Genomic DNA, 26,696 nt, shown 5'->3' with positions numbered 1-26,696 from the left:
CATTAGTTTCAAACCATCCATATACAACAGATGATTAAGCTTCGCCACTACAATATTGTTGTTTTTAATGCTAAAACATGAGTCAGTGGAGTTCAATAGCTGGGATAGTGGGTTCATCGCTAGACAGAACCACAATGGATTCAGCGAGTCTCCTTGGAATAGCCCGCGGTTAACTGCGACATTTTCCGTTTCGATATTGTTTTCACCAGGTATTTGGAGGTGAATTTTAGTCTTCCAATCTGTCATTATATGTCTTAAGAAGATCACTATATTATCATCGACTTTACATATTCTTAATATATCTACCAACCATTCATGCGGCATTGAGTCAAAGGCTTTCTTATAGTCGATAAAGGCAGTGAAGAGGTTCCTTTTGTTGGTGTATGCCTGGTTAGAAATGAGTCGATAATAAGTTAAGTTAACGTTCTTCGGCACTGTCTCTGTCAGTCTAGTGACAACATTTCCACTGGCTCCTAAATCAGGCACCTAAATTTGGAAAAGCATTGCTCTGTTTACCAGCAAAAATATCAAAGTCATAAATAAAACCTGATACACCACTAAGTACTTTATTTTTGTATCCCCACTTATGAGGTTTTGCCGGATTATTTTGTTTGAGGTGGTGCCGGCATTTCTTAGGGATAATTTGTTCGTCAACAGCTAGATGTTCGTCAACAGCTAGATGTAGGTCATAGATTCAAATACTTGTGGTTGACCTACAGCTGCATTCCAGTATAGTCTCGATGATGGTAATTTCACCAATGACATAAATATTACAGTTTCTATGAATTGCTTCAATTCGTTTTCGGTAATATTGACAGGTTTGTTTATGTTATTCTGCAGAGTTTTTATGTTTGATTGTTCAACAACATGGCTATTAATTCTTTTGGAAACAAGAACAAGAAAAAAGCTACAGGAGTTTATAACTCAAGGACACATTCTGGTAGCTCGACAATGCCTTTAAATGCAGATCACTTTTACTAAAATGCTTCAAACGGCCTGGTTCCCATAAAAAATTTTCAGCTTTTTTTTGTTGACAATTCTATTTATACCAGAGCAAACAGGTATATTTTCATCCAAATTCCTTTGTTCATTGCTATCACTATCATCAGACTGGGACTGACGACATCGAAGAATTTACTCATCATCGGAATCTGAACCTAATTCGTCTTTACTTAGTTCTCCATCACCAGAAATACAGTTAACGTATTTAGATGAGCCATAAAACTTCCCAGAATCCATTCTGAAAACCAAATGATAATTTTTCTAAAAACGGTATAACTAAAATAAGATTGAATGCATTCGAAACCATTTAGGGATTTTACGGATTTACACCAGTTTAGACGGAATGCATACGAGACCATATATAGTTTGATAATAAATGACATTATAAAGGTAGATAATAATGTGAAATTCGATGTGGAAAAATATTTATACAATAAAAAATATTACTTGCTTTCTCCAAAAAATTTTTTCCAACAAATAAATTCACTATTTCGATAAAAAATATTGCATCAAATTGGAGTCATACATAAGGTACCGTTCATTCGAGGTTATAACGATCTGTCTCTTGAATGGTAGGCAACCAAACATACAGATGCAAAGTGTAATGAGTACTAGCTATGATGTAGTCAGAGTTTTGGATGGGTGGTGGATACTATGCATACTGCCGTCCTTAGCGAAAACGCCGTATCTGCAAAAATCTGATCAAATTAAATTTGCACTTCTTTGAAACCAAAATGTGCATTTCTATCTTATTTGCTTACTAAAAATGACGTAATTTAAGTCAAAACCCATTAAACATACCTCATTTTATGTCGTATCTACAAAAATGTACATGAATACTCAGAATAAATGCGTCATCTGAAAAATACTTAGACAAAACGCCGTATTTGAATTTCATTTGCCGCGTTTATCCTAAACAGACGCTAGATGCGGCGTTTTGACTAAGCATGTAACAGATTTTTACAGCATTTGTAAAATTTTTAATAAGGTTAGTTATCAGTGGCGCACCCAGTGGGGTTATGGGGGTTCCCCCCCCCCCCCCCCATCCTAGTGCCCTATTCCGACACTGTGACTCACACATTGTAAGTACTAAAATAGAGTACATCATAAAAAAAATTCGGTGACCAACCAAAACCCCCCAAAGGCAAATTCTAGGTGAGCTATTGGTTAGTTTATTGCCATTTTTCAAACACAACGGTTGGTTAATATAGTTTTTTAAAAATGTCAAATAGAACAAAGTTAATACTGCAGAAAGCTATTGCTTTATCAACACAAAATGTAAATACAGATGTTTCTGTTGTTGGTGATCAAGAAATAATGTGTGCGTCTAAAAACAATGCGGTACTACTAGGTGAGACAAACAACGAAATAAGTAATCAATTGTTGTGTTTAAAAAATATATCTTTTGCAAAACACGGAAACGAAGAGTGTGAGACATTTGAACAATTTAATCTCCACGCTCATACTAAAGAAAATATGGTAGATGATTGCGACACATGCATCCAATGGAAAAGCCATATCGAATTAGCTACAGAAAGTCGTAACCTTTATAGAAAAATGGTCGAAAAAAATGAAAATGAGCAATGTTTCTCTGCTGATTAAGAAAAAATTATTATGCTGCCACAAGTAAATAATTTTAAGAAAGTAATTTTTACCAAACGTTCGTTCTACTTTGTACAACGAAAGCTTTGTACCGCTTGGAAAAAAATCTAAAACAAATCCGTTTGCCGTTCTTTGGCATAAGGGTATCAGGGGCAGAAATCAAGAGGATGTTGTAAGCACATTTTATGCATTTTTTAAGAGGCAACGAGATTCAAAATTTTTGACCGTATGACTGGACAACTGTTCCAGCCAAAATAAAAATTGTAACAATAAAACACTGAAAACTTTGTTTTCAAACTTCCACAAAATTTATTTTAAATTCTTATCACTACAGCTGTTTCGGCTGATTGCCTTTCTCAAGTGATCTGTTTTTGGTATGGGTTTACACTTTATAGTCTCTAATGACATAGGTTGAGGAGGGGAGAACTGTTTGTCTCAAGCTGGTCATTCAGAATTATATCTGTGTTTTTTAATTTGTTGATTTCCATAGATTCTAACAAAGATAGCTTAAGGCCTTTATTTTGAATGTGGAGAATTTTAAATTCGTCATTAAAAGAATGATTATGATCTAGAAGGTGAAGTGCGTATGTAGAATCTGTTTTTCTATTATTGAAAGCCCTTTTATGTTCTGCTATTCGTTTATTAAAATTTCTACCTGTTTGACCAATGTAAGTTTTTGGGCAGTCGCCACATTTAAGTTTGTACACACCACTGTGTAAGTGTTTTTTATGTTGGCTCTTGTTGTTTTTAATATATTTGCCTAGGTTGTTATTTGTTCTGAAAGCTGGTGTTATTCCTTTCTTTTTTATGTGTTTGGCTATTTTTGTTGATATTTTGCCTGTATATGTAATCGAGCAGAAGGTACTGTGTTTTTTCTCTGGTGGTGGAAATACTAAGTTCAGGGCTTTCTTGTGTAGTTTTTGATTTAATATTTTATTAATTGTTTGTTCGTTGTATCCATTGTTTACTGCTATTTGCTTAATGATATTTAATTCTGTCTCAAAATTGTATTTTGACATAGGAATTGCTGTTAATCTATGTAACATACTATGATAGGCTGCCAGTTTATGTTGTGTGGGATGGGATGATGAATTGTGAATAGTCGTGTCAGTCTGGGTAGGTTTATGAAATATAGAGAAGTCATGTTTGTTTTTAAGTCTGGTAATTTTTAAATCTAAAAAATTTATGGATTGATTTTGTTCTGTTTCTATTGTAAATTCAATATGACTATGAAGAGAATTAATATACGATAAAAATTGGTCGAGTTGCCTGTTAGTTCCTGTGAAATTTCCACCACCAGAGAAAAAACACAGTACCTTCTGCTCGATTACATATACAGGCAAAATATCAACAAAAATAGCCAAACACATAAAAAAGAAAGGAATAACACCAGCTTTCAGAACAAATAACAACCTAGGCAAATATATTAAAAACAAGAGCCAACATAAAAAACACTTACACAGTGGTGTGTACAAACTTAAATGTGGCGACTGTCCAAAAACTTACATTGGTCAAACAGGTAGAAATTTTAATAAACGAATAGCAGAACATATAGAAAAACAGATTCTACATACGCACTTCACCTTCTAGATCATAATCATTCTTTTAATGACGAATTTAAAATTCTCCACATTCAAAATAAAGGCCTTAAGCTATCTTTGTTAGAATCTATGGAAATCAACAAATTAAAAAACACAGATATAATTCTGAATGACCAGCTTGAGACAAACAGTTCTCCCCTCCTCAACCTATTTCATTAGAGACTATAAAGTGTAAACCCATACCAAAAACAGATCACTTAAAAAAGGCAATCAGCCGAAACAGCTGTAGTGATAAGAATTTAAAATAAATTTTGTGGAAGTTTGAAAACAAAGTTTTCAGTGTTTTATTGTTACACAAAATGAATTTCCATCAAGTAACGGTCGAATCCATCAATTAAAATAAAAATTGGTGTTTTTATAGCTTCCTAGTTTATACTATTAATTCTAATGAAATTTCAGTCGATACTACTAATATAAATTACTTTGAACCCAGTAGCGCACCTAGAATTTTTCTCTGGGGGGGGTTTTGGTTGGCCACCAAATTTTTTTTTATAATGTTACCTCCATTTTGAGTCCTTAAAGTAACAGTGTCGGAATAGGGTCCTGGGGGGTGTTTAACCCCCACCCCTCGGTGCGCCACTGTTTGAACCTAGTCATTCATATATGTCAGCAGATAGTTTTCACCACCAGGTGGAATTATCTTTAAAAAACAGGGAAAAACCTATGACTTCACAGATTTTGTTCAGGCAGTTCAACTTTCAAACAGTGGAAAAGTCGACATAAAGAAACGAAGAACAATGACTTCTTTAAATGGTCAACTCATTCTTCTTAGAAGAAACTAAAGCAACCATATCGCACATATTTGAAAAACATCGTTCAAGTAACTGCGACTCGAGGAAGCTACAACTTGCTTTTTAAAACGTCGTATTCAGAAATAGAGCCTTCTAACTGCCTTCTTTGATCGAAAAAGTTATAAAAAATGGTTTAAAGCTTCCAGATCATTTAAATCAGCCTTGTGGATTTCCTGTCGAAAAAAGTGATAATATGCTTAAAGCCTTGAGCAGGTTTTTCCACAGATTAAAAAAGAAATTTTTTTTAAATATAAACGTACCCACTTCTGAATAAAGTTCGCTTCATTTAAACGAAATAAGTATCTCAATTATACTTTTCGTTTCATTATTTTGCTTACGTTTGTAATAAAACCTTTTCTTATAAAAAATGTTTATTTCATTTTCCTTTTTAATCATTATAATGTATTTATTATATTATAAACTAATAAACTGCTTAGCGAAAACGCAGTACTGCATTCTTAATAAGCAGGGAGAAGTTAATTTATGTAGTCTACTTAGAAATAACGCAGTAACAAGACTTTTTAGAGCAAAGTAAGATATTTTTTGCCAATCTAATGTATAAATATGAATTCTGTGATATTTATTATGTATATAAAGTAGAAAACAAAAAAAAAATTCTAAATAGTTTTCAACGGCTAGACATTTAAACAAAAACTGATTTTGCTCAAATGTGATGTCTCTGTAGATACGACGTTTTGGCTAAGGACGGCAGCATACTACAACACTTTGAAATTTTGAATTTTTTATAATTTTTATAAATACATATTTATAAAAATACATTTTATTTAATTAAGTTGCTATAAAAAAATATATTATATAAAATTGTAATAGTGTATATGTATGTTTATTATGTATATTACGGTATACCGCACGGTTTCTACCTACATATGTCTCGATTTTTGACTTAATAGGATTTCGGGCCCGTACAAAACGTCATATCGAGAGATAATAAGTACTATTGTATTCACTTCAATACTAAATTAATAGCCAAATAGGAAATATCTGTGAAATACAGGATATTGTACATTGGAGATTGGAATGGAAACACAAATCGATAGTGAGAGACTATTCCGAATATATTTAAGACCAAAAGGCTCATCAAAAATACGACTATAGTCTTAAGATCGGACAAGAAAAGGCCTAAGATCTAATATAATCATAAGAAGAATAATATACCAACTAGGGGAGATGGGGGCTCCTTCAGACAGGGGGCAGCTTCAGACATTAATATTGTGGGTAAATGTAAGTACTCGGGTTGGCAACACTGACATCAAAAGATTCTATTACTACTCACACTATTGTAGTTCAGTCTGTAAAACAGTGCAGTAAAGAGTTCATGTCATAAAGTGAAAAGTTAGTTTTTGGTGGTTGGAAGTAAAATTCTTGTATTGAAGGTAAGATGAGTTTTTTATTAGAAGATAAGACTTAGGATAATTAGCATTGCCACCAGTTTTAAGTCCATTTATTGCTGTATAACCTGTACTATTCACATTTGTTACTGATCGCACTCTTAGGTTATATTTTTACATTTAGTCTGGACACATCGAGTGGGGCACCTTCAGACAAAAGGGTATGGGGCACTATCAGACAAACGCAATGGAAAATAGAGACACCTTTTTTGAAATAACGTGCTTAAAAGTTATATATATTTAGTTATTTGGATATATATATATATATATATATATATATATATATATATATATATATATATATTTATTATTAGTTATTTAAAAAGGGTTTCTCTTTGTTGCAGATTGTCTGAAGATGGTTAGAAATAGGAAGAAAGAAAAAACAAAAGAAAATTTTGATGCCGAATCTATGAAAAAATGTGTAGCGGCCATCCTAGATGGTGAATCGATAAGAAATTCAGATGGCGAACATGATATGAAATTAAGAAACGATACTAGAAAGGTTTTTACTGACAAACAGGAAGACGACCTTGAGGCATATTTAATTAAGTGTTCAAAAATGTTTTATGGTCTTAACAATCTAGAAACTCGAAAAATAGCACATGAGATGGCCAAAATGAACAATATTGACTGTCCTAAAAACTGGCACGCTCCAAGAATGGCAGGAAAGGACTGGCTATACGGTTTTATGAAACGCACCTAAGATTATCTCTCCGTGCTGCTGAAGGATGCAGTATTGCACGAGCAATTTCCTTTAACAAACATAATGTGAATGTGAAAAAGACAGAAAACATTATTAACATCTTTATCATCGTTTGGCCATGCCTTGCAATTTTTAGAAGGCTCCAGATTAAAGCAGAAATCTGAATTTGTTTCGAAACTATCTTACCGATTTTTCTATCAGATGTCGCTATTGCGTCCATAACGAAGTCATGTTATTGTTACTTCTAATAAGACAGAGAATTTTATTTTTCACGTTAAGAACGGCTATGAATAACTATTCTGATGAGCTTTATTAAAGCGAAATACGTATCAATAGGTACATAGACGCTTTGAACGTGAAATAAAATCTTTTCTGTCTTTTTCATTTTCTTCGGATCTACTCTGTATGAGTACGAGAAACAAATTCGTTAGGATTTCTGCTTAGATGAATAGACATGTCGTGGAATGCAAATTTTAGATTCCCCATGTCTCTATTAACATCTTTATCATCGTTTGGCCATGCCTTGCAATTTTTAGAAGGCTCCAGATTAAAGCAGAAATCTGAATTTGTTTCGAAACTATCTTACCGATAATGTGAATGCTTTTTTTAATAATTATGAAAAATTAATTAAAAGATACCCAGAACTCTGTGACTCATCCAGGATTTGGAATATGGATAAAACAAAAACTGAAACTAACCAAGAACCTTCTCGTGCGGGTTCACAAAAAGGCCAAAAATAAGTAGCAGCTGCTGTAAGTGGTGAGAGAGGAACTCTGGTTACTACAGTTTTGTTTATAAATTCAGCTGGAAATACAATACCTCCTGCTCTAGTATTTCCGAGAGTGCACTTCAAGAGCCACATGATAAATGGAGCACCAAACGGGACCTTGGGTTTGGCTCATCAGTCAGGTTGGATGAGCACTTCCAATTTCGTTCATGTGATGCAGAATTTATAAAATGTTGAGGTTCCTGTGAAAAGAGAAGAATGCTTCTAATTTGCGACAATCATCAATGTGGGATTGATGAAACTTTTTAAAATATATTATAATGCTGCAATTGATTCATGGTTGAAGTCTAACCCAGGCCAACGTTTTGGAATCTATCACGTGGCCGCATGCGTTGGAATAGCACATGGCCGTGCCATGTGACCACAGAGCATTATAAATTCTTAAAAAAAAAACAGGAATATTTCCAGTTGACAGGCACATTTTCACCGACGATATGTTTACTTCCAGTTTGGTCAGTGAGAGACCTAATTCTCCAAACGAAACTCTTCCTGATGAACCTCTAACATGCTCTCTAACATTCTCTTTCTTTATTTGGTGAGGTATTTAGAGTGATACGACAGATCAAATTTTTATGTCTGTAGGAGCCCCACTCTCCCCTATATATTTCCAAAAACTATAGATAATATGATCGCCAACTAAACGTTCAATAATCGGACATGGTGCTAGAAGAAGAAGGGGAAGAAAAAGAATTAATAATAATAAACTGATAAATAACAAATGATCAAGAACGAAATATCATCTTCTTATAGTAGATTTATATTTTGCTAACTAAAAAATAGGACATAGGTACATACTTTTGATAATAATAAAATATTGCTATTTAAATAATAATGTATTTAAAATTTAAAATAGTGCCCTTTATTGAAATTATATCTTAACTGTCTTTTGTATTTAAAATATTTTAGTAATCAAAACATTTGCACGGCAAATAAATAAAATAAGATTACAACCCATCAAATGATAACTGAAAAATTGCGGAATGCCGTATCAGCTTGTTAAATTGAATTGGATACCACGAAATAGTACAACAGAACAGAGGCATTTGATTAAATAAAATAATGGCCTAATTGTTCTTGTGAATCATAGCGATAGTTAAAACAATCCCTTCTAGAAATTGCAGTTCTATAACTCATTAAGTCACCTGACAATAATTGTCTGTTCAATGGCCAATCAAATAAGTTCTGCAAAAATATTTTGGAAAGAAGTTGGTGGGGGCAGGACTCTTTGCTAGACAACAGCAGTAGCGTCAATTCCAGCTTTTCAATTACAGGTAACCCATTAGTTGGTTGGCAGCAAAATTGGTTAAAAGTGTGAGTACGAGTACATTGCATTGCTTTAAAATGGGTTTGACTATTCTAATAATCGGTAAGTGATTATTTTAAACTTTATAAAAAACAGTTCTTTTAAAATATTTGTGTGATTTCGAGCTTTATTACATACACTTTTTATTAGTTAGGTTGTTTCTTAATAGTAATGATATAACTATATATATTTTTATATAATACACAATGAACTATTTTACTGGGGTCGTTTAAATAATACTGCTCATTTGCCTTTTTTATTTGTTCATGTTATTTATGCTCTTTTCTAAAATATTTCAATTTTCGGTAATATATTTACTGGTTTACAGTGTGTGCCATTGTTCAATTGTAATATTTATACTTTTTATTTACATGTCCTAAATATCATTTATATCTATGTTAGTGTCGAAACAATTACTGAATTTTGTATATACCTAGGTACATAGGTATTTCCTATTCTTCTATTTAAGCATATTGTCTGTGTTTCTTCAACGTTTGTCTTACGTTGGAATATTATATATTTTGGCGAGTCGTTGCACAAGTGGCAACATTCAATTTACACGAATTAAATCGAAATATTTAAGTTAAACGTATGAAAATCGGCATCTGTCAAATTAATTAGAGGTTACAATATTAATCGAAGAGGAGCAGATTATTCTTTTTATTTGACATATTCTTTTCTAAAGTTGGCTTGTTCTTTAGTAAAATTGCTTTGTTAACCTATTCGTTAGTATTTTTGTAAGTAATTTATAGATGGCTCTTCAATATTTATAACTGTCTGTCTGCTTTTTTATACATAATTATTTTAATGATTTCGTTCCAGACATTTAGGACATTTTTCTCGCGTAATCTTCGATTGAAAAGAGTATGGAGTACATTTATTAATTGTTTGTCTACGCTTTTAAGCATTTCAAGTTGGAGTTTTGAGTTTATTTTGTGGACTTTTCTTTAAAGTTGTTTTTATATTTGTTTTAAAAGTCTTGTTTCGTTATGTATAGATCGGTCTAGTAGGCTTCAATAAATTGTATTTATAATATTTTGTCTACAGTATTTTCTCTACTCGTTTCTTATCTTTGTTTTGATCAACTTCGGTTCTCTCTAGTTTGGTTTTCAGACAGTTTATTGGCGGACTAACACATCTCCGTTGTTTGTAATATATTTTGTGTAGTTGTAAGATCTTGTTTCTGATCTTTTTTGTTTTTGTTGCCGCCGCTTCCTTAGGTGTGGAGTATTTCAGGATGATTCTTATTTTACATAATAATAGGCTATGATCGCTATCTGCTGAGTTGAGGCATCTTACGTAGATTATTTTTGATGGATATATATCTCTGTTGGTTATAACATAATCTATCATATATCTTTGTCCACGGGTGTTATTTAATGGATATTTGTGTTGATCTTTGTGGTCAAAAATGTGTTGTTTATTCTCAGTTCGTTATTCGTGCAGAAGTTTATCATCAGTTCTCCATTTTCGTTTTTAACATCTCAGCCTCTGCGCTTTAATACATCTAACTAAATTTTCTCCCTCCATTATTTCTCGTAGTTCATGGTTCATTCTTCTTCTTATTTTTCCGCTTTCCAGTCTTATCTTAAGAAGTTAAGTTGAACATTTTTTAAAAATAAAAACTTTTTGATTTTCTTTTTGCTGTATGTCAAAAGGAAATAATGATATCGGTATACGTTTTAAGAGAGATGGTACAGGAACTCGTTGTGGCTACAGAAAGTGTAGGTTTAAATATAAATATCTCGAAAACAAAAATCATGACCAATTTGGTACCCAACCAGAACATCAGTATTGGTGGAAAAGAAATAGAACTCGTAGATAGATATAAATACCTGGGACATGAAATTATGATTGGCAGGGATAACCAGACTCATGAACTGAAAAGAAGAATCGGCCTTGGGTGGGCAGCATTTGGAAAACTGAGAGAAACTTTTAAAAGTGAGCTGCCCACATGCCTAAAGAGAAAGGTATTTGATCAGTGCGTCCTCCCAGTCTTGACGTACGGAGCAGAAACACTTACCTTAACAAAAGCAGCAGCTACCAAACTGAGAGTCACGCAGAGAAGAATGGAGCGGTCCATGTTAGGAATAACTCTGCGAGACAGAATAACCAACGAAGACATCAGGAGAAGAACCGGAGTGACTGACATCATCGAGAAGATAGCCAGACTAAAATGAAGATGAGCAGGACACATAGCCAGAATGACAGATGGGCGATGGACAAAGAGGTTATTGGAATGGAGGCCAAGGGAAGACAAGAAGAAGCGTCGGTCGACCACCTACAAGATGGACTGACGATTTAAGAAGACTCGATAAAAACTGGATGAGAGCGGCGCAAGATAGACGGGGTTGGAAACATGAGGAAGAGGCCTATGTTCAGCAGTGGACTCTTGAGGCTGGATGATGATGATACGTTTTTTAAATTATCTTAATTTAACCCCTATATTAGGGGCTGAAAGAAGAGTAGCTAAAAACTCAAAAAATCGCTGAAAAACTTTTTAAGAGGTTCTCGGGTGGTGAAAACGATCCTGCTTCGAAAACGAACAAAACTTAATGAAAAGATCAGCGTGTAGAGAGTTTTCCTTTAGGAGGTCCACCCCGGGGTGAGTAGCTAGAAACAAAAAACTCCCTGAAAAACTTTGTAAATTTCATGGTTTGCAAAAATGATTTTGTCAAATAACATTATCACAATTACTGTTTGCAGTATTCCTCTTTATCAACCCTCTGAGGGTAGCTAAAATCCAGAAAAAAATATTTTCTGAATATGATAAAAAAATATGAGATTCATAATTATTTCTAAAGGGATGGAAAAGAGGGATGAGTGACTAAAAACCAGTAAATTTATTAAAAAACTTTTTAAAGTGTTTTTGTGAGTGGTTGAAACGATTATGCCAATCATAACATTATTACAATTATTATTTGCAGTATTCTCCTTATCACCCGTTCACTGTAATCCACGAAATAGGGTGTATGGGGACTGTGATTCTGGTAAATAGGGGCTGAATTCCAGAAAGTTTGCCGAAAAACTTTTTAAAGGTTTTTCGTGGTCAGTAACAACGATTTTGTGGACTATAAGTTTATCAAAATTTCTAATTTTTTCACTACTTTCTCCAGGGGTTGGAAAAGTGTGTCTAAAGTCCAGAAAATTTTTACACAGCTTTTTAGCTTATTGTTTGGTTTTTAGTCACTCACTTCTCTTTTCCACCTCTTAAAGTGAGGTATTAAGAATTAGGAACCCTCCACACAACGATATTTGATAAAGTTATGGTCCACAGAACCGTTTTCACCACCCACCGAATACCTTTACAAAATTCATCAGTGAATTTTCTAGAATTCAGCTACTCACTCCCCCCCCCTTGCAGGAGTGAATGTGGTGGAGTGATAAAAGGGGGACACTGTAAACAGTAAATTCAACTCATCCCCCACTTTTATCCCTAAATGGAGGGATGTTAATGGAACATCCTCTACACGGTGATTTTGAAAAAGTTATGGTCCATAGAATCGTTTTCACCACCCACCGAAAACCTTTACAAAGTTCATCAGTGAATTTTCTAGATTTCAGCTACTCACCCCCTGTTTCATGAGCAAATGTGGAGGGGTGATAAAGGCGGACACTGCAAATAGTAAATTTAACTCATCCCCCCACTTTCACCTCGGAATAGAGGGATGTTAATGGAACATCCTCTACACGGTGATTTTGAGAAAGTTATGTTTGACAGAATTGTTTTCATCAACCACGAAAAACATTTTCGAAGTTTTTAGCTAATTTTCGGGTTTTTAGCTACTTTACTCCTTAGTTCAACCCCTATTGTAGGGTTAAAAAATATCCTAATACATACATACATAATCGTTCCTCTTCTATCGTTAGGTTTCGGGGGAGATGATTCTAGCTGTTGTTAAATTTTCTCCATTCTTTTTCTTTTCTTCTTTTTTTTTCTGTTTTTCGCCAGTTGTGTTCTTCTTGTCAAGATTTGCCCTTATTTTGTAATATCTCTGCTTCTTCTTCTTCTTCCTAAAGTGCCCTCTCCTCAATGGAGGTTGGCTACTACAATTTTAAACTCTTCTCTATCTTCAGCTGTTCTTATTAGCTGTTCAAAATTTAGCCCTGTCCATTGTCGGATGTTTCTGAGCCACGATAGTCTTTTCCTTCCTAGGCCTCTCTTTCCCTCGATTTTTCCTTTCACTATAAGTTGGGCATATTGGTACTTATTATTTCTCAGTATGTGGCCTAGGAAGCACTTCTTCGTTTGAGGTATGCGATGTCCATGAAATTTTGAGTATTCTCCGGTAGATCCACATTTCTGCTAAGATCCTAATAAATATTTTTTAATATACATTCAATTTACTAAAATTTATAAAAAATATACCGATATCATCATTCCCTTTGAGATACAGCAAAGACAAATGCACAAAGTCATCGATTGTTTCAAAATGCTCAATTTACAACTTGTTATATTTTACATTTTTGCTTCACTTCTGTGCAGTACCATGGAGTGTTTGGCCCTGCAAACAGCTTATTTCCATTTATGATTTTTCACCGAAAACCTTCTTAGTGAAGAGATTTGATTTTATTCGATATTATTTGACTAAATTTTTGTCCAGTTTTTTCAATTCTATCAACTTGGACCTGAGTATTAAAAGGGCCAAACTTCATTTTCGTTTTTTTGTGTAATAAGCAATTTATGTTTCAGGAAAAGTAAAATGTCAATTTTAAATTTAGGTAAAATAGATTTTTGATTAATATTAAATTACAAGTAAAATAAAAGTAGTATTTTTTATTACTAAATATTGTGTTGTCAAATGTTTAGTAAGTTTGTATTTTGAAGGAATTTGTCCATTTAAAAATTAAGACATAGTAATTTTTCTTGAAGATTAACCCTAGAATAAAATATTTATTTTGCAAAATTCGTTTATTTAAGTATTTAAAAAAGAGCATAGCTTGCTGTAACAACAAAATATTTGTAGTTTTACTGTATTTCATCCTCTAAAGCAGGATAGTCATCGGCATCTAATGTTGAGGAATGTTTTAACTGGGCCCTGATTCTAATTGAGATTTCGACTCAAAACATGTCGAAATTAATATGGCGACGTCGAAATGCGACTTTGCGAACCTTGTGGATTTCAGCTGAACTAACCAAACGACGTCACTAATTTTCGATTTATCGAAATTAATTTCAACTTCAAGAAAGTGGTTGAAATTTCATTTCGAGTCGAAATTAATCTGACATGACTGACTGGACTGGGAGAAGTGAACTTAGGTTCAGTTTAGGTAGGCGGTGTTTTGATCCTTGCAAGGAAAACTGAGGCAAAAAGTATTAATATGGCTGTGTTTTACGGACATTTGCTAGTTTTGGAGGAATTAGAGAGGATAGATATCCGACGCTCACAACGGAGGATAAGAAGAATGTTACGGGATACTCAAAATTCTAAGTGATGCTCAATTTAGGAAGCAATTCCGGCTTAATAAATAAGCTGCAAATTATTTAATAAGGGTATTAGAACCATATTTGGAAGAAGGTGTTTATGCCTCTAGGATACCCAAAATGTTTAGGGTTAATATTACTAAGCTGCAGTAAATTTAAAAATATATTAGAATATAACCACTAAGTCAAATCTTAGTAGTTATAACCTCTAGGATCTCCCACATCGCCTTTTTTTTTCTTGCCATCTTTTATTTCAATTCAAAATATAATTGAGAATGGCCACTATTTATCATTTAACAACTCAAACAAGAAAAAAAAGACGTTCACGTAACGGTCGTAACGTAAACAAAACAAACAACAAACATTCAACAAGCGTAGTGCAGCCAATAAACAACAGGGCCAACCCAAATTTTCAGCAGTGTCAAAATGATAAAGTAAATATCCCCAGTTTTAACTACAATCGAAATGAATGAGAATCGCTAGCGATTGCGACTGTCATGGCGTAGTCGCTTTTAAATTTCGACATCGAAATGAAATAGAATCAGGGCCCTGGTTAAAATACGTTTTGTTATGATCACTAATGTACGGCAACAACTGCATTAAATCATCATATTTTTGGTTGGCTGTTGGTAGTTGTTCAAGGTTTAAACGTTTTACCTGCTCAGAAAATGTAAGACTATCTCGATTTCGCAAGGCTCCCTATCTGAGATACACTTTTTTAATATCACCATCATTTTATACAAACATTTTATTTGTTTGATTTGCATCCATGGTACCAAATCCCTTTCTTCATTTTTTTCTGTGCACTAAATCTTTTTTTAGGACATTTCCATAATTTAAAAATTCTTCTTGGCCAACCTCAAATGCACTAAGTTTGTTTTTTCTGTAAACTTCTTTAATAAAATTTGTCCAGCCATGTGGCACCTCGATTTCCATGGTAGTTTTTTATAGCTTTTTCAATGGATGCATATATCGTATCGGCCTCCATATGGGTGTACCCTGACTCCATAAAGTAGTGGTTTATCTCAAATAATGAGTTTGTACCTGGTAGCTTCTTTAAAATTCTACAGAATATTGTAGCAACATAAATGTTTCTATTCTGTCCAGAAAATGAATCGCTGTAGAAATTAAGAGTTTTAATGTTTTTAAAGAAATATCCAAAACAACCTTTCTTAAACAAGAAGGTATTTCTTGACCTCCACGTCCTACTACATAAAAACCCATAAAAAACAAATCCTTTCATTGCCAATATGATCTGTTTTATAAAGAGTTAGATTGTAGACCCACAGTTGTCGTAATGTTTGTTTTATTATAATATGACTTAAGGTGAAGATTTAATCGATCAAACTTCGTACATGTATCATTTGCAGGATGATGAAGAGCAAGATTAAATTCTTCATTAAATAGTTTTCTCTACTGAAATTATTTGAGCGAAGCAACTTTCATTTCTTTACAGTATTCAGTACAAAGTCTATACATACTTGAAATATATAAATCGGGGCTAAGATAATGCCTAGAAAATTTTTCACGGGAATAGTGGCTGGTATATGCTGGAAAACTTCTTATGTGATCGCGAATAAGATCTTTCAACTCTTCAGCAATTTTGGGTTGGTTTTTATGCATTCCTCTTCCATCTGGTGGACATACCTCACCATGGGCCCTTTTTTTCTCTACGATCACTTTTATCTTTATAATAGAAATGTCATAGGTGCGTTACTCCAAAACGAGCTGATCTTGGTTTGCGAATTTAGATATTTCGTTGACTCTTATTTGTAAAATCAATTTTTATTTGTTAAATTCGTAAAATAAGTTTCTAAAGTATTTTCCTTTACAGGTTTCCTTTTATCCAGCTCAGTAGCGGCACAAACAAATAACACAATTCTAATGAACGGTAAGTTGTTTTATTTTTTCTATGTGCGCCAACAAAACTTTGAACCTTTCAAATTTAGACATATTAGATTTATAATGAAATTCGTCTCTTTATTCTCAAACTTCTTTCCTGGCGTTTTTCAAAGTATTTCAATTAGTCCAGTTACTGAGGCTTAAAATATGGTAATACCTCAGAATTTTTTATAACTGCATCGATTTCTTTGAAAATTTCAAATTAAGCTTATCTTACCCTCCACTTCGAAAGTTATATGCGCTCTAGGTGCGCTTTTTGTTTTTAAGGGGTGAAAACTACCCCTTATTGAAGAAACTGGGAAAAACACGGATTTAATTATTTTATGCACTTAAATCTTGTTTATTCGCATAAGGTAAATATTGTAATGTGTTCTCTAATATAAAAATTAATTATTTACAATTTTCAACCCTTAAAACCCTTTAAAAACCCTTAAAAGCTAATACTTTTTATAAAAATAATATGAAAAAAAAGTCGTAGCAGCTTGAGACATTTCAATTATGTATTTAAATACAAATAAAAATTAATTCCTAGCTATACAATAATATTTTATTTATTGGAAATTTTCAACCCTTACAACCACCCTTATGACCAAAATGAATTAAAAAATATTTTTATTGGTTTGAAACATTTCTTGAGTGCATTTTATTTAACGAAAATTAATTTTTTTCATATAAAATAACTTTTTATTATAATTTCAACATTTCAACCCTCACAATTTAACCAACCCCTTTTTTTAAAAATTAATTTAATATATTTTTATTGGTCTGAAGCATTTCTTGAGTGCATTTTATTAAACAAAAATTAATTTCTTGCTTATAAAATAACATTTTATTATAATTTCAACATTTCAACCCCCCTCACAACCACCCCCTTTGTCAAAAATGAATTAAAAAATATTTTTAACGATTTGAAACATTTTTAGAGTGCATTGTTTGTAGACAAAAATTAATTTTTTACTTATAAAATGAGCCTACTTTTTTCAACCCTTACAAGCACCCCTTTTGATGAAAATAAAATCCTTAACTTAGACATGGACATAAATAGAAAAAATTTAGTTTATAATATATTACAATTTTTTTATTTTCCAAAAAACTAAAAATAAATAATATTGATATAAAACGAGGTAAAAAATAAATGAATATCTATGCATCTTAATTTTCACCGTCCAATTGGTCTTCGTTTACTGGAGGAAAATTTTGGCAATTGTCACCACAGCACAGCATCGAAATGCTCCAATGCTCCAAATTATAAAATTTTTCCATACTCCAAAAGTTATTCTAAAAAGTAGTATTGTTTTTTTTTTACAATAACTCGGTTAATTTTGATGCTACAACATGCATAAAAAAAAACGATTTTACAAGTAATTTAACAGGCTATAAGTATAGGAATGTTAAAACATTCTAAAGTCCTTTATGTTTAAAGGGTAAAGGGTCAAAGGGTCGGAGACCAGTGGTTCATGCGCTATAAAGCAAACTAAAAAAACTAAAACTAAACTAAAGCAAACTAAAAACTAAAACAAATGTAATCATACTTTTTTCAAAAACTGGGTATTCTAAAATGGCTAAAGTTTTGGATCATATAAAAAACACTAAAATAAAGTGAATTCTATACGGAAAACAATTTATTTCAATCTTAGTGAACATGACATTAGTTTTATTGCGTGTTTTTTTACAAAAATTTGAGAAACCCATCGTTTTTTTGATCGTATCTCACTTACAGTTGGTGCAAAGGACTTTTATCACCACTCATTTTAAAGGTCTTTTCAAGTTCTTTTAAAAATATTATTTGAGTTTTTGTCGAAAAATGTACCCGTTTTCCGTTATTTAACGTTAAATACTCGTATTGAAAGACAAAAACAAAAACAAACCTTCTTTGAACAGCCATAACTCAATTAATATTGAAAAACTGAAAATAGTCATTAAAAAGCCAATCTTTTTGTTTTTTTTATGAGCTTTAATTTTAGTCGTTACACTTTTTTTGATAAAACTCTTAGTTTCGGAGCTATTCTTAAAAAGCCTTTGAAAAACATGTTTTTTTTTAACGGAAAATTACACTTTTCAACAGCGAATGACTCAAAAAGTATTTATCTAGCGAAAAACATGTTTACTACATTTTTTTTTTTTGTCCTTCTATCGAATAGCGTAGTTATTTTGAGTGAAAAAATTTCCACCCTCGAAAAGGGGTGGCAAACACCCCCAGGGTGGAAGCGCACATCGGCACTATATAACTTTTGTTCCTTGAGTAATTATTTACCAACACACAAAATTTCAAATGAATCGATTCAGTTATAAAGAATTCGGAGGTAAAAACCCTCAGTAACTGATCTAAATAGCTGTATCTATAATGATACTGGCGATCTTCCTCTAAATTTTATTAGGACTTCGTTTCATGTTCCAACAGTTTTGTCTACTATTTTTGCCCTGAATAGACCTTCTTTCTCATCTTTTAACATCCGTCACACTTGATTTCTTGTGACCCTTTCTGTTTTATCTTTATTCTTTTTTTTTTTAATGTAGATTTTAATTCAACAAAATGCAGTCTTTTAGTGTATAGAGTAAATATGTCATTTAATATTGTTCTACTTTTTTATTGTGGCTTCTTAATACAATTTACTATTTTTATTGGGAATTAACCACAATTTTACTTTGAAGTAAGTTTATTTTTACGTTTCGATTTACGATTACGTACTTTAACCATTAATTGTGGCTTATTCACATGTAAATAGTAATTACTCTAACATGCCACAAGAAAATAGCCTCAGAACAATATTTTTCTAAGCTAAGCATAATAAAATCGATATTTCGATCGACAATGCTACAAGACTGTTTGGAATGTCTAATGGCGGTTTGGAATGTTGAACAATAACTTGCTGTAAATATAGATAAAGACAGTGCAGTTGACGAATTTAAACAATCGTACCATTCCAGCGACGAATGTGTTGTTATAACAAATTTTTAATGTTAATCTGAACTTTTAATGTATTTTTTATGTACGTGACTGTAGACACTCATATTTTTCTTATGATCACGCAATAATTTAATATAAAAACAAACGTAACTCGTTTCAAAAATTTAGTGTTCTGACAAATATATTTTGAATTTAAAAAAAATGTTAAAAAAAATGGTAAACTGTTATAAATGGGGGGAGGGAGGCGCGATTTTCAGCATTGGAACCCACACTAAAAAAACCTGGCCACGCCTATGGGTTTCACTAAACGTAGATGAGTATCACAGCTTTTCTAAGACAGATAAAAATGAAGTAATCGAAACACGCAGAACGTTATCTCGAAAGGAATTGATTTCGGTTTGGTAATTGAGATATTTCGTTGATTTTTATTTGTGAAATTTGTAAAATAAGCTTTAAAAAATTTACTTTGCAGATATTGTTGTAGCCAACTCGACAGCGGCACAAACATTTAACTGGAGTTTCCCATATGGTAAGTGGTTTTATGTACTTATACTTAAATTTATTAACAAACTATACTCACGATATTTTTTCTATGTGCGCCGACAAAACTTTGAATCTTTTAAATTTAGATGCATTTTATTTATAGTGAAATTTGTTTCGTTGTGGTATTACTAAAACGAGATGTTTCCCTTTGTACAAAAAGGAATTATGCACACAAGAAGAACGAATCTACGTATTGGGTGGCACTTCATTTTCATTTCATTTGATTGAAATTGAATTAAATTTAAGGTCTAAAATTAGGTATAAAATTTTGGCCCCAGCCGTGGTGGGAGTTATATTGGCTCTCACTCTCCGCTGGTGCAGGACGACACAACATATTAAAAGTATAAACAGATTATCTCTGTTGCAGTCTCCTCTCTTTTTCTTCTTTATATTTCATGGTTTCAGTGACAAACCAATGATCAAGACAACCATTGTTTTGTTTTCTATTGCATTTTGCATTACTTTATGGGGTTCACCCAGAAGGGAATCGAATATAATGATTTGATGATTCCCTTTTTACACCCAAACATCGTTGTGGTTGAAGTGTTAATTTAAATGTCTGTTGGTCTGGGTTGGTTTTCTGTAGACTTTGGTTGCATATCCTGAGTTTTTTTTTGTTATCAGCACGTCCAGAAAAGGAAGTGAATTATTGTTTTCTTGTTGCATGGTGAATTTGATTGATTCTTCTGTATTGTTGATGTCTATTAGAAATTTATTCAATGCTTCTGGTCCGTGAGGTCAAATGGAGAATACATCATCTACATCTCTGCACCACACTGGAGAACGATTTCTGGAGTGGTAGTCGAAACGTCAAATACTATATAGTGAAAATGTGATTTTCACTATAACCAATAATTGTGGCAACACTAGAAGAATAAACCTAGCATGGACAGCCTATGGAAAACTCTAAGACATCTTTAAAAGAGTTATACCAATTTCTTTAAAACGTAAAACATTTGATCAAATTGTGTTGCCTGTGATGACCTATGGTGTCTAAACTTTGACATTAACAGTTACAACTTCTAAAACGCTGCAAATAGCTCAGAGGAAAATGGAAAGGTCAATGCTGAGTATATCGTTTTCGCGACCAAGTTAGAAATGAAGACTTAAGACGAAGAACAGGAGTTATCGATGTAATTTCCCAAATTACCACACTGGGCCGAATGGGCCCGGCACGTCTCCCGAATCAGTGATGGAAGGTGGATGAAGAGATTGCTTGATTGGAGGTCGAGGCTAGACCGTTAGACCGAGTGCATCCCTTGAAGACCCGTTATTAACGACCCTGATTGTGGCTTAATCCCATTTAAATATGATATTTAAATTAAATATGCCACACGAAAGTAGTCTCAGAATATTGTTATAAAAATTGTTGAAATATTGTTAATATTTTAATCGGTAATATTAGGAAACAAAATTTGTGTAAGTTCACCAGGAACACTATTCAGCCTTTATGCAGACGACACAGCGATTGCGGCCAAACACAGAAACTTAGAAGTAGCGGTTAACAATCTACAGACAGCATTGGATAACATTGAAGAATGGCGTATCCAATGGAAAATAGCAATCAACTTAGAGAAGACACAAGCAATCATATTCAAAAAGAAAAGAAAAATCGCAGAAGAACAGCTGTTAGTGCAAGATAATCCCATCGAATGGAAAAGAGAAGTAAAATACCTAGGAGTTACTATGGACCAAGGCTTAACCTTCACGCAATACGTGGACACAACCATCCAGAAAACAGCAACAGCCAGAGCAGCAATAAGAGGACTCACAGGTAGAAAAAGGAAATTGCGCATAAAGAAGAAAATAAGACTGATAAATAACATCACACTTCCAATAATCACACATGCATCTTTCGCATGGGGACACATAAGCAATTCGAATAAAAAGAAAATACAAGCAGCCTACAATAACATACTCAGAGAAGCGGAAAATGTACCCAGATACGTCGCTGAACGCTTTCTGTTTAGTGAACTGTAACAAGTAAGGGTGATAGATAAAATGGTAGAAAAAGTCAGAATTAGGTTTGCAGAATTAGAGAATCACCCAGGACCGATCCTGCAAGAGATAATAAGATATGATGCGTTCTATCGATGGAAGCACAAAAGACCAAAACAGCAAATCCTGGCTAACACCTAAAATCTAGATAATTCGTAGCTCTACCAACAGAAGAAGCCATAGCATGCAGCACTGGAAATTGCTGAACAAAGGAGCGGAGACTCGAGGCCTGAGCAAGCAATTTCAGTTCGATGATACGTCACTAGAGAAAGCAGGAAAAGAGCGCCTCACGCTAGCCTGCATTGATTGGGTTAGGATATCGTGTTGGAATTATTGTACTCAGGACTTCCACACGAAAAGCATTTGGCTGATAGTGAACCCCTATCGCTTATCAGAGGGCTATAGGGGGGGAAAGGGATGGTCTAGAGCATTGGAGCGAGGTGGAGTGGTTCCTGATAACACGAATCAATACACCTCGCTCCAATAAATTGTAACACTCGAATGTCATTCTAAGGGCCGTGCAAGTCTCTCAGACTGGGTTAATCAAACTGCTTGGACATTTGTGTAACTTTAACTTTAATCTTTTTTTTTTCAGTGTCGCAACTTAGCTACGACCCAGATAATGAAAGTCTCCAGTGTGGTTAGTAATTGCTGAAAATTTAGTGCATTAAGTATAGCGTACACTAACTTTTCTCTGTAACTAACAAAATAACACTTTATGGGTTATTTTTTGAATTTTTCGAGATTGTGAATTGGTGATAAATAAATTAAACTTTTAATAAAAGACCATACAAAAACGTTGCATATACAGGGTGAGTTTTAATTGCGACATCGGTCGATAATTTCATTATGGTATAGAATATCCAAAAAACTTAGAAAAAATGTAGGCAATGATATTCTCCATACTTGGATAATATGTGGAATTCTAGTTATTCTAGAGATGGGTTGATGACATTAAAAGAATAGCCGATACAAATTGGAAATATGTCGCTTAGGATAGAGACCGATGGAAGGAGTTGGGAGAGGTCTATGACCAAACATGGACGACAGAAGGTTAAGAAGAAGAAGAAACAATATATTGTAGTTTTTAAATTAAGTTTAATTGAAATCATTGGCTAAAATTGGTATATCTACAAATTTTGTAGATGGAATTTCGAGAATACCTTAATTTTTGTAAGTAGAAATAATTTAGTCTTGTGTAATAAGTAATAATATAACAAAATTATTTTTATTCAACAAGTACCTGACAAAAAATATAAACGATAATAATATTTAATGAATGTACCAATAAATGTAATATTTTGGAAATATTATATTTCCTTAATAAAATACAAGATTCCTAAAATTCCTACAAGATAATATGTTTTGTATAATAATATAACAAGATTATTTATTCAATTCAAGATTTTTATTCAATAAATAACCCACACATAACTGAAAGCAAAACAATATATCAATTAATGCAATAATCGAGAAATTGCTTCTTGCATCCAGAACATAAATCACGATCGATATCCTGAACGGAGGAAGCCAAACGCAAGAGCTTTTGAAAAATTAATGGATCGTTTTGTTTGCACTGAGTCAGTTGTATATGAAAAAAATAAGAAAACCAAAACTGTTCTAAGTAAGGAAAAGGAATATGCTGTATTGATAGCTACTACTGAAGATCCCCACATCAGCACTCACGTCAACATGACATTAGTCAAACTTCGGCGGCAAAAATCCTTCGTAAAACATAAACTGCATCCTTACCGCATACAGTTACATCAAGAATTGACAGTAGATGATTATCAACGCAGATTAGCTTTTTGTCAATGGTCTCAGCAGCAAGTGCAAAGGGACCGATTTTTTTCGATTATGTGCTTTTTGGAGATGAGCCTACATTTCACAAAAATGGAACTGTGAATCGCCATAATCTTCATTACTATGCATCAAGCAATCCCTATTTTGTTAACACTCATAGTCAAACTAGGTTTTCTATAAATGTTTGGGTGGTATTGGTGGCAATTATGTGATTGGCCCACATTTTTTTGACGGTCGTTTGAATGGTGCCATATATCTGGATTTTCTAAATAATCATTTGCCAATACTACTGCAAAATGTACCGTTTAATATTCGATAACGAATGTTTTTACACGACGGTGATCCAGTTCACCACACTGCTCCTATTCACAATCATCTAAATAATAACTTTCCTGAGAGATGGATAGGCAGAGAGGGACCAACTGTTTGCCACCGTGATCACCGGAATTCTCCAAAATTGATTTTTTCGTGTGGGGCTATATAAAAGACCTTGTATACCAGAAGCCTCCAACAACACCAAATGATTTGAAAAATAGAATAAGAGAAGCTTTTAATAAAATTAACTAGCAAATGTTAAGTAATGTGGCTCGGTCATTTGAATATCAGTTACAAACTTATATAGACAGTGAAGGTGGACATTTTGAACATTAACTTTAGACTTATTTCCTTAATATCACATTAATTGTTACATTTATTACATATTAGTATGGTTTATATTTTTTATTAGTTACTTATTGAATAAAAATCTTCTTCTTAGCCTTCTGTCGTCGATGTTTGGCCATAGGCCTCTCCCAACTCCTTCCATCGGTCTCTATCCTGAGCAACATATTTCTAATTTGTTCCGGCTATTCTTTTAATGTCATCAACCCATCTCATCTGTGGTCTTCCTCTTGGTCGTTTACTTTCGTAAGGTCTCCAATGTTGTATTGTAGTATTCCAACGTTGGTCTTTTTGTCTAGCAGTGTGGCCCGCGAAGCTCCATTTAAGTTTGGCAATTTTTGTTGCTATGTCCTCGACTTTTGTTTTGGATCCTACCCAGTCGTTCCTCTTTTTATCTGACAGTCGTATACCTAACAATGGAGAATGAACGAACTAATTCTATTATTCAAAAAGGAGATAAAAAACAGCCAGAAAACTACAGAGGTATAAACTTGTTAAATACTACGCTAAAACTTACAACTAAAATTTTACAAGTGCTAATAAATCAGAGGATAAGTTTAGCAGATGGACAACAAGGTTTTCGTAGTGGAAGATCGTGTACAGATGCAATATTCGTTATAAAGCAAATTACTGAGAAATCACTAGAGTATAATAGACCAGCATTTCTGTATTTGATTGATCTAAAGAAAGCTTTTGACAAAGTAAGACTCAAAGATATAATTAATTTTATGTATAATAGAGAAGTTCCCCTAAATATTATAAAAACTATTGAAAACATCTACCAAAACAACAAAACAGAAGTCAGAATAGATGGACAACTTACAGAACCTGTAGAAATAGGCAACTGAATAAGACACGGGGATTCATTGAGCCTAATGCTCTTCAATTTGATCATGGATGAAATCATCAAAAGCGTTAACAAAGGAAGAGGATACAGAATGGTAAACAAAGAAATAAAAATAGTCTGTTACGTAGACGAGGCAATATTGATAGCCCAAGATGAAGATAGTCTGCAAAGACTGGTCCACAGATTTAATATATGAGCAAAAGAATTTAACATGACAATCTCATGTCAGAAAACTAAAACAATAGTAGTCAGCAAACAACCAACCAGATGTAAAATAGAAATTGATGGCATCAGTATTGAACAGGTAATGGAAATAAAATACCTGGAAATTACACTGTCTTTTTATGGAGAACTGGACAAAGAAGTGAGAGATTAAGTAGAAAAAACAAATAGATGGCAGGATGCCTTAATAATACTATATGGCGAAACAGACACATTAAAACTAAGATGAAGTCAAGAAGTTATAAAGTCAGTGTAAGACAAATAATGACTTATGCCTTAGAAACAAGACGCGACACAGCCACAACGCAAAGGCTACTGGAAACGGCAGAGATGGGAGTACTGAGAAGAATTATTGGAAATACGCCTTAGAGATCGAAACAAAAGTGAAGACATTAGAAGAAAATGTAACGTACAATATATAAATGAATGGACACAAAATAGAAAATAGAATGGAATAACCAGATAATCAGAAGGAGACATAAGCATGAGTAGACCCGTGTCGTCAAAATAGCAAGAGATAAGTCACCAATCGGCAGAATAAGTATCGGACGACCCCGCAAAAGGTGGAGTGACAACCTTCCATAGAGGTAGTAATACACCAATGAACAAGCAGAATTGCTTATAAAGAGGAAGAATACTTCCATACTAGGCAAAACTATTTTTTCAATAGTTTTGCCTTATGTAACCATTATTTTATTAACAAGCTCGATCCGAAAATGTACCAAAAAAAATTGTGTTAGTATAGTAAAAATCATAGTTCTGATTTTTTATGAAATAAAACATTGATATGAAAAAAATCATTTGAAATGGAATTTACTGACTGTACTAAATTGTATAACTTTTTTAGTGACATAGTTATGACTCATGTGAAATGGATGTTAATAGTGAAATGATTATGAATTTTGAACATTATGTGTAAACGCAAATATCTTGAAAATGACTTACTCTATCGCATTGAGTTAAAAGGATAATATTCAAATATAAAGTAACAAAGAATAAAAAAAGAACATGCTGAAATGATTATTGAGGAAAACTGCTAAACAAAAAACTGCTAACAGCGGAAAATCTTTTAACAATAGTTAAAGTAACCTAACATGTGTAAACTGTTTTGTTAAGTTTGAACAAAAAATATTGGAAGGTCTTAAAATAATGGGCTAAAATCATTTTAGAATATATCTCGGTAAAGAGGA

At 33.1% G+C, this 26,696-nt stretch overlaps 1 protein-coding gene across 2 annotated transcripts in view; it reads left to right on the top strand.

Moving 5' to 3' along the window:
• Positions 1–9,153: 9,153 nt before the first annotated feature.
• The window catches only part of LOC140452473 (uncharacterized), a 39,220-nt gene continuing 21,677 nt past the window's right edge, over positions 9,154–26,696 (top strand). The window contains exons 1-4 of one of the 2 annotated variants that reach the window (XM_072546759.1): positions 9,154–9,261; positions 16,458–16,514; positions 19,906–19,962; positions 22,570–22,614. In XM_072546759.1, coding sequence (XP_072402860.1) covers positions 9,237–9,261; positions 16,458–16,514; positions 19,906–19,962; positions 22,570–22,614 — 184 coding nt within the window. In that variant the 5' untranslated portion in view covers positions 9,154–9,236. The remainder of the gene's footprint in view (positions 9,262–16,457; positions 16,515–19,905; positions 19,963–22,569; positions 22,615–26,696) is intronic. The other variant, XM_072546758.1, reaches the window with a different exon arrangement.

The sequence above is a fragment of the Diabrotica undecimpunctata genome, chromosome 10 (assembly GCF_040954645.1).
Source record: "Diabrotica undecimpunctata isolate CICGRU chromosome 10, icDiaUnde3, whole genome shotgun sequence".
In the NCBI taxonomy this organism is placed as follows: Eukaryota; Metazoa; Arthropoda; class Insecta; order Coleoptera; family Chrysomelidae; genus Diabrotica; species Diabrotica undecimpunctata.
Note: the sequence above shows the minus strand (reverse complement) of the source record. Positions and strands in the feature narration are given on the sequence as shown.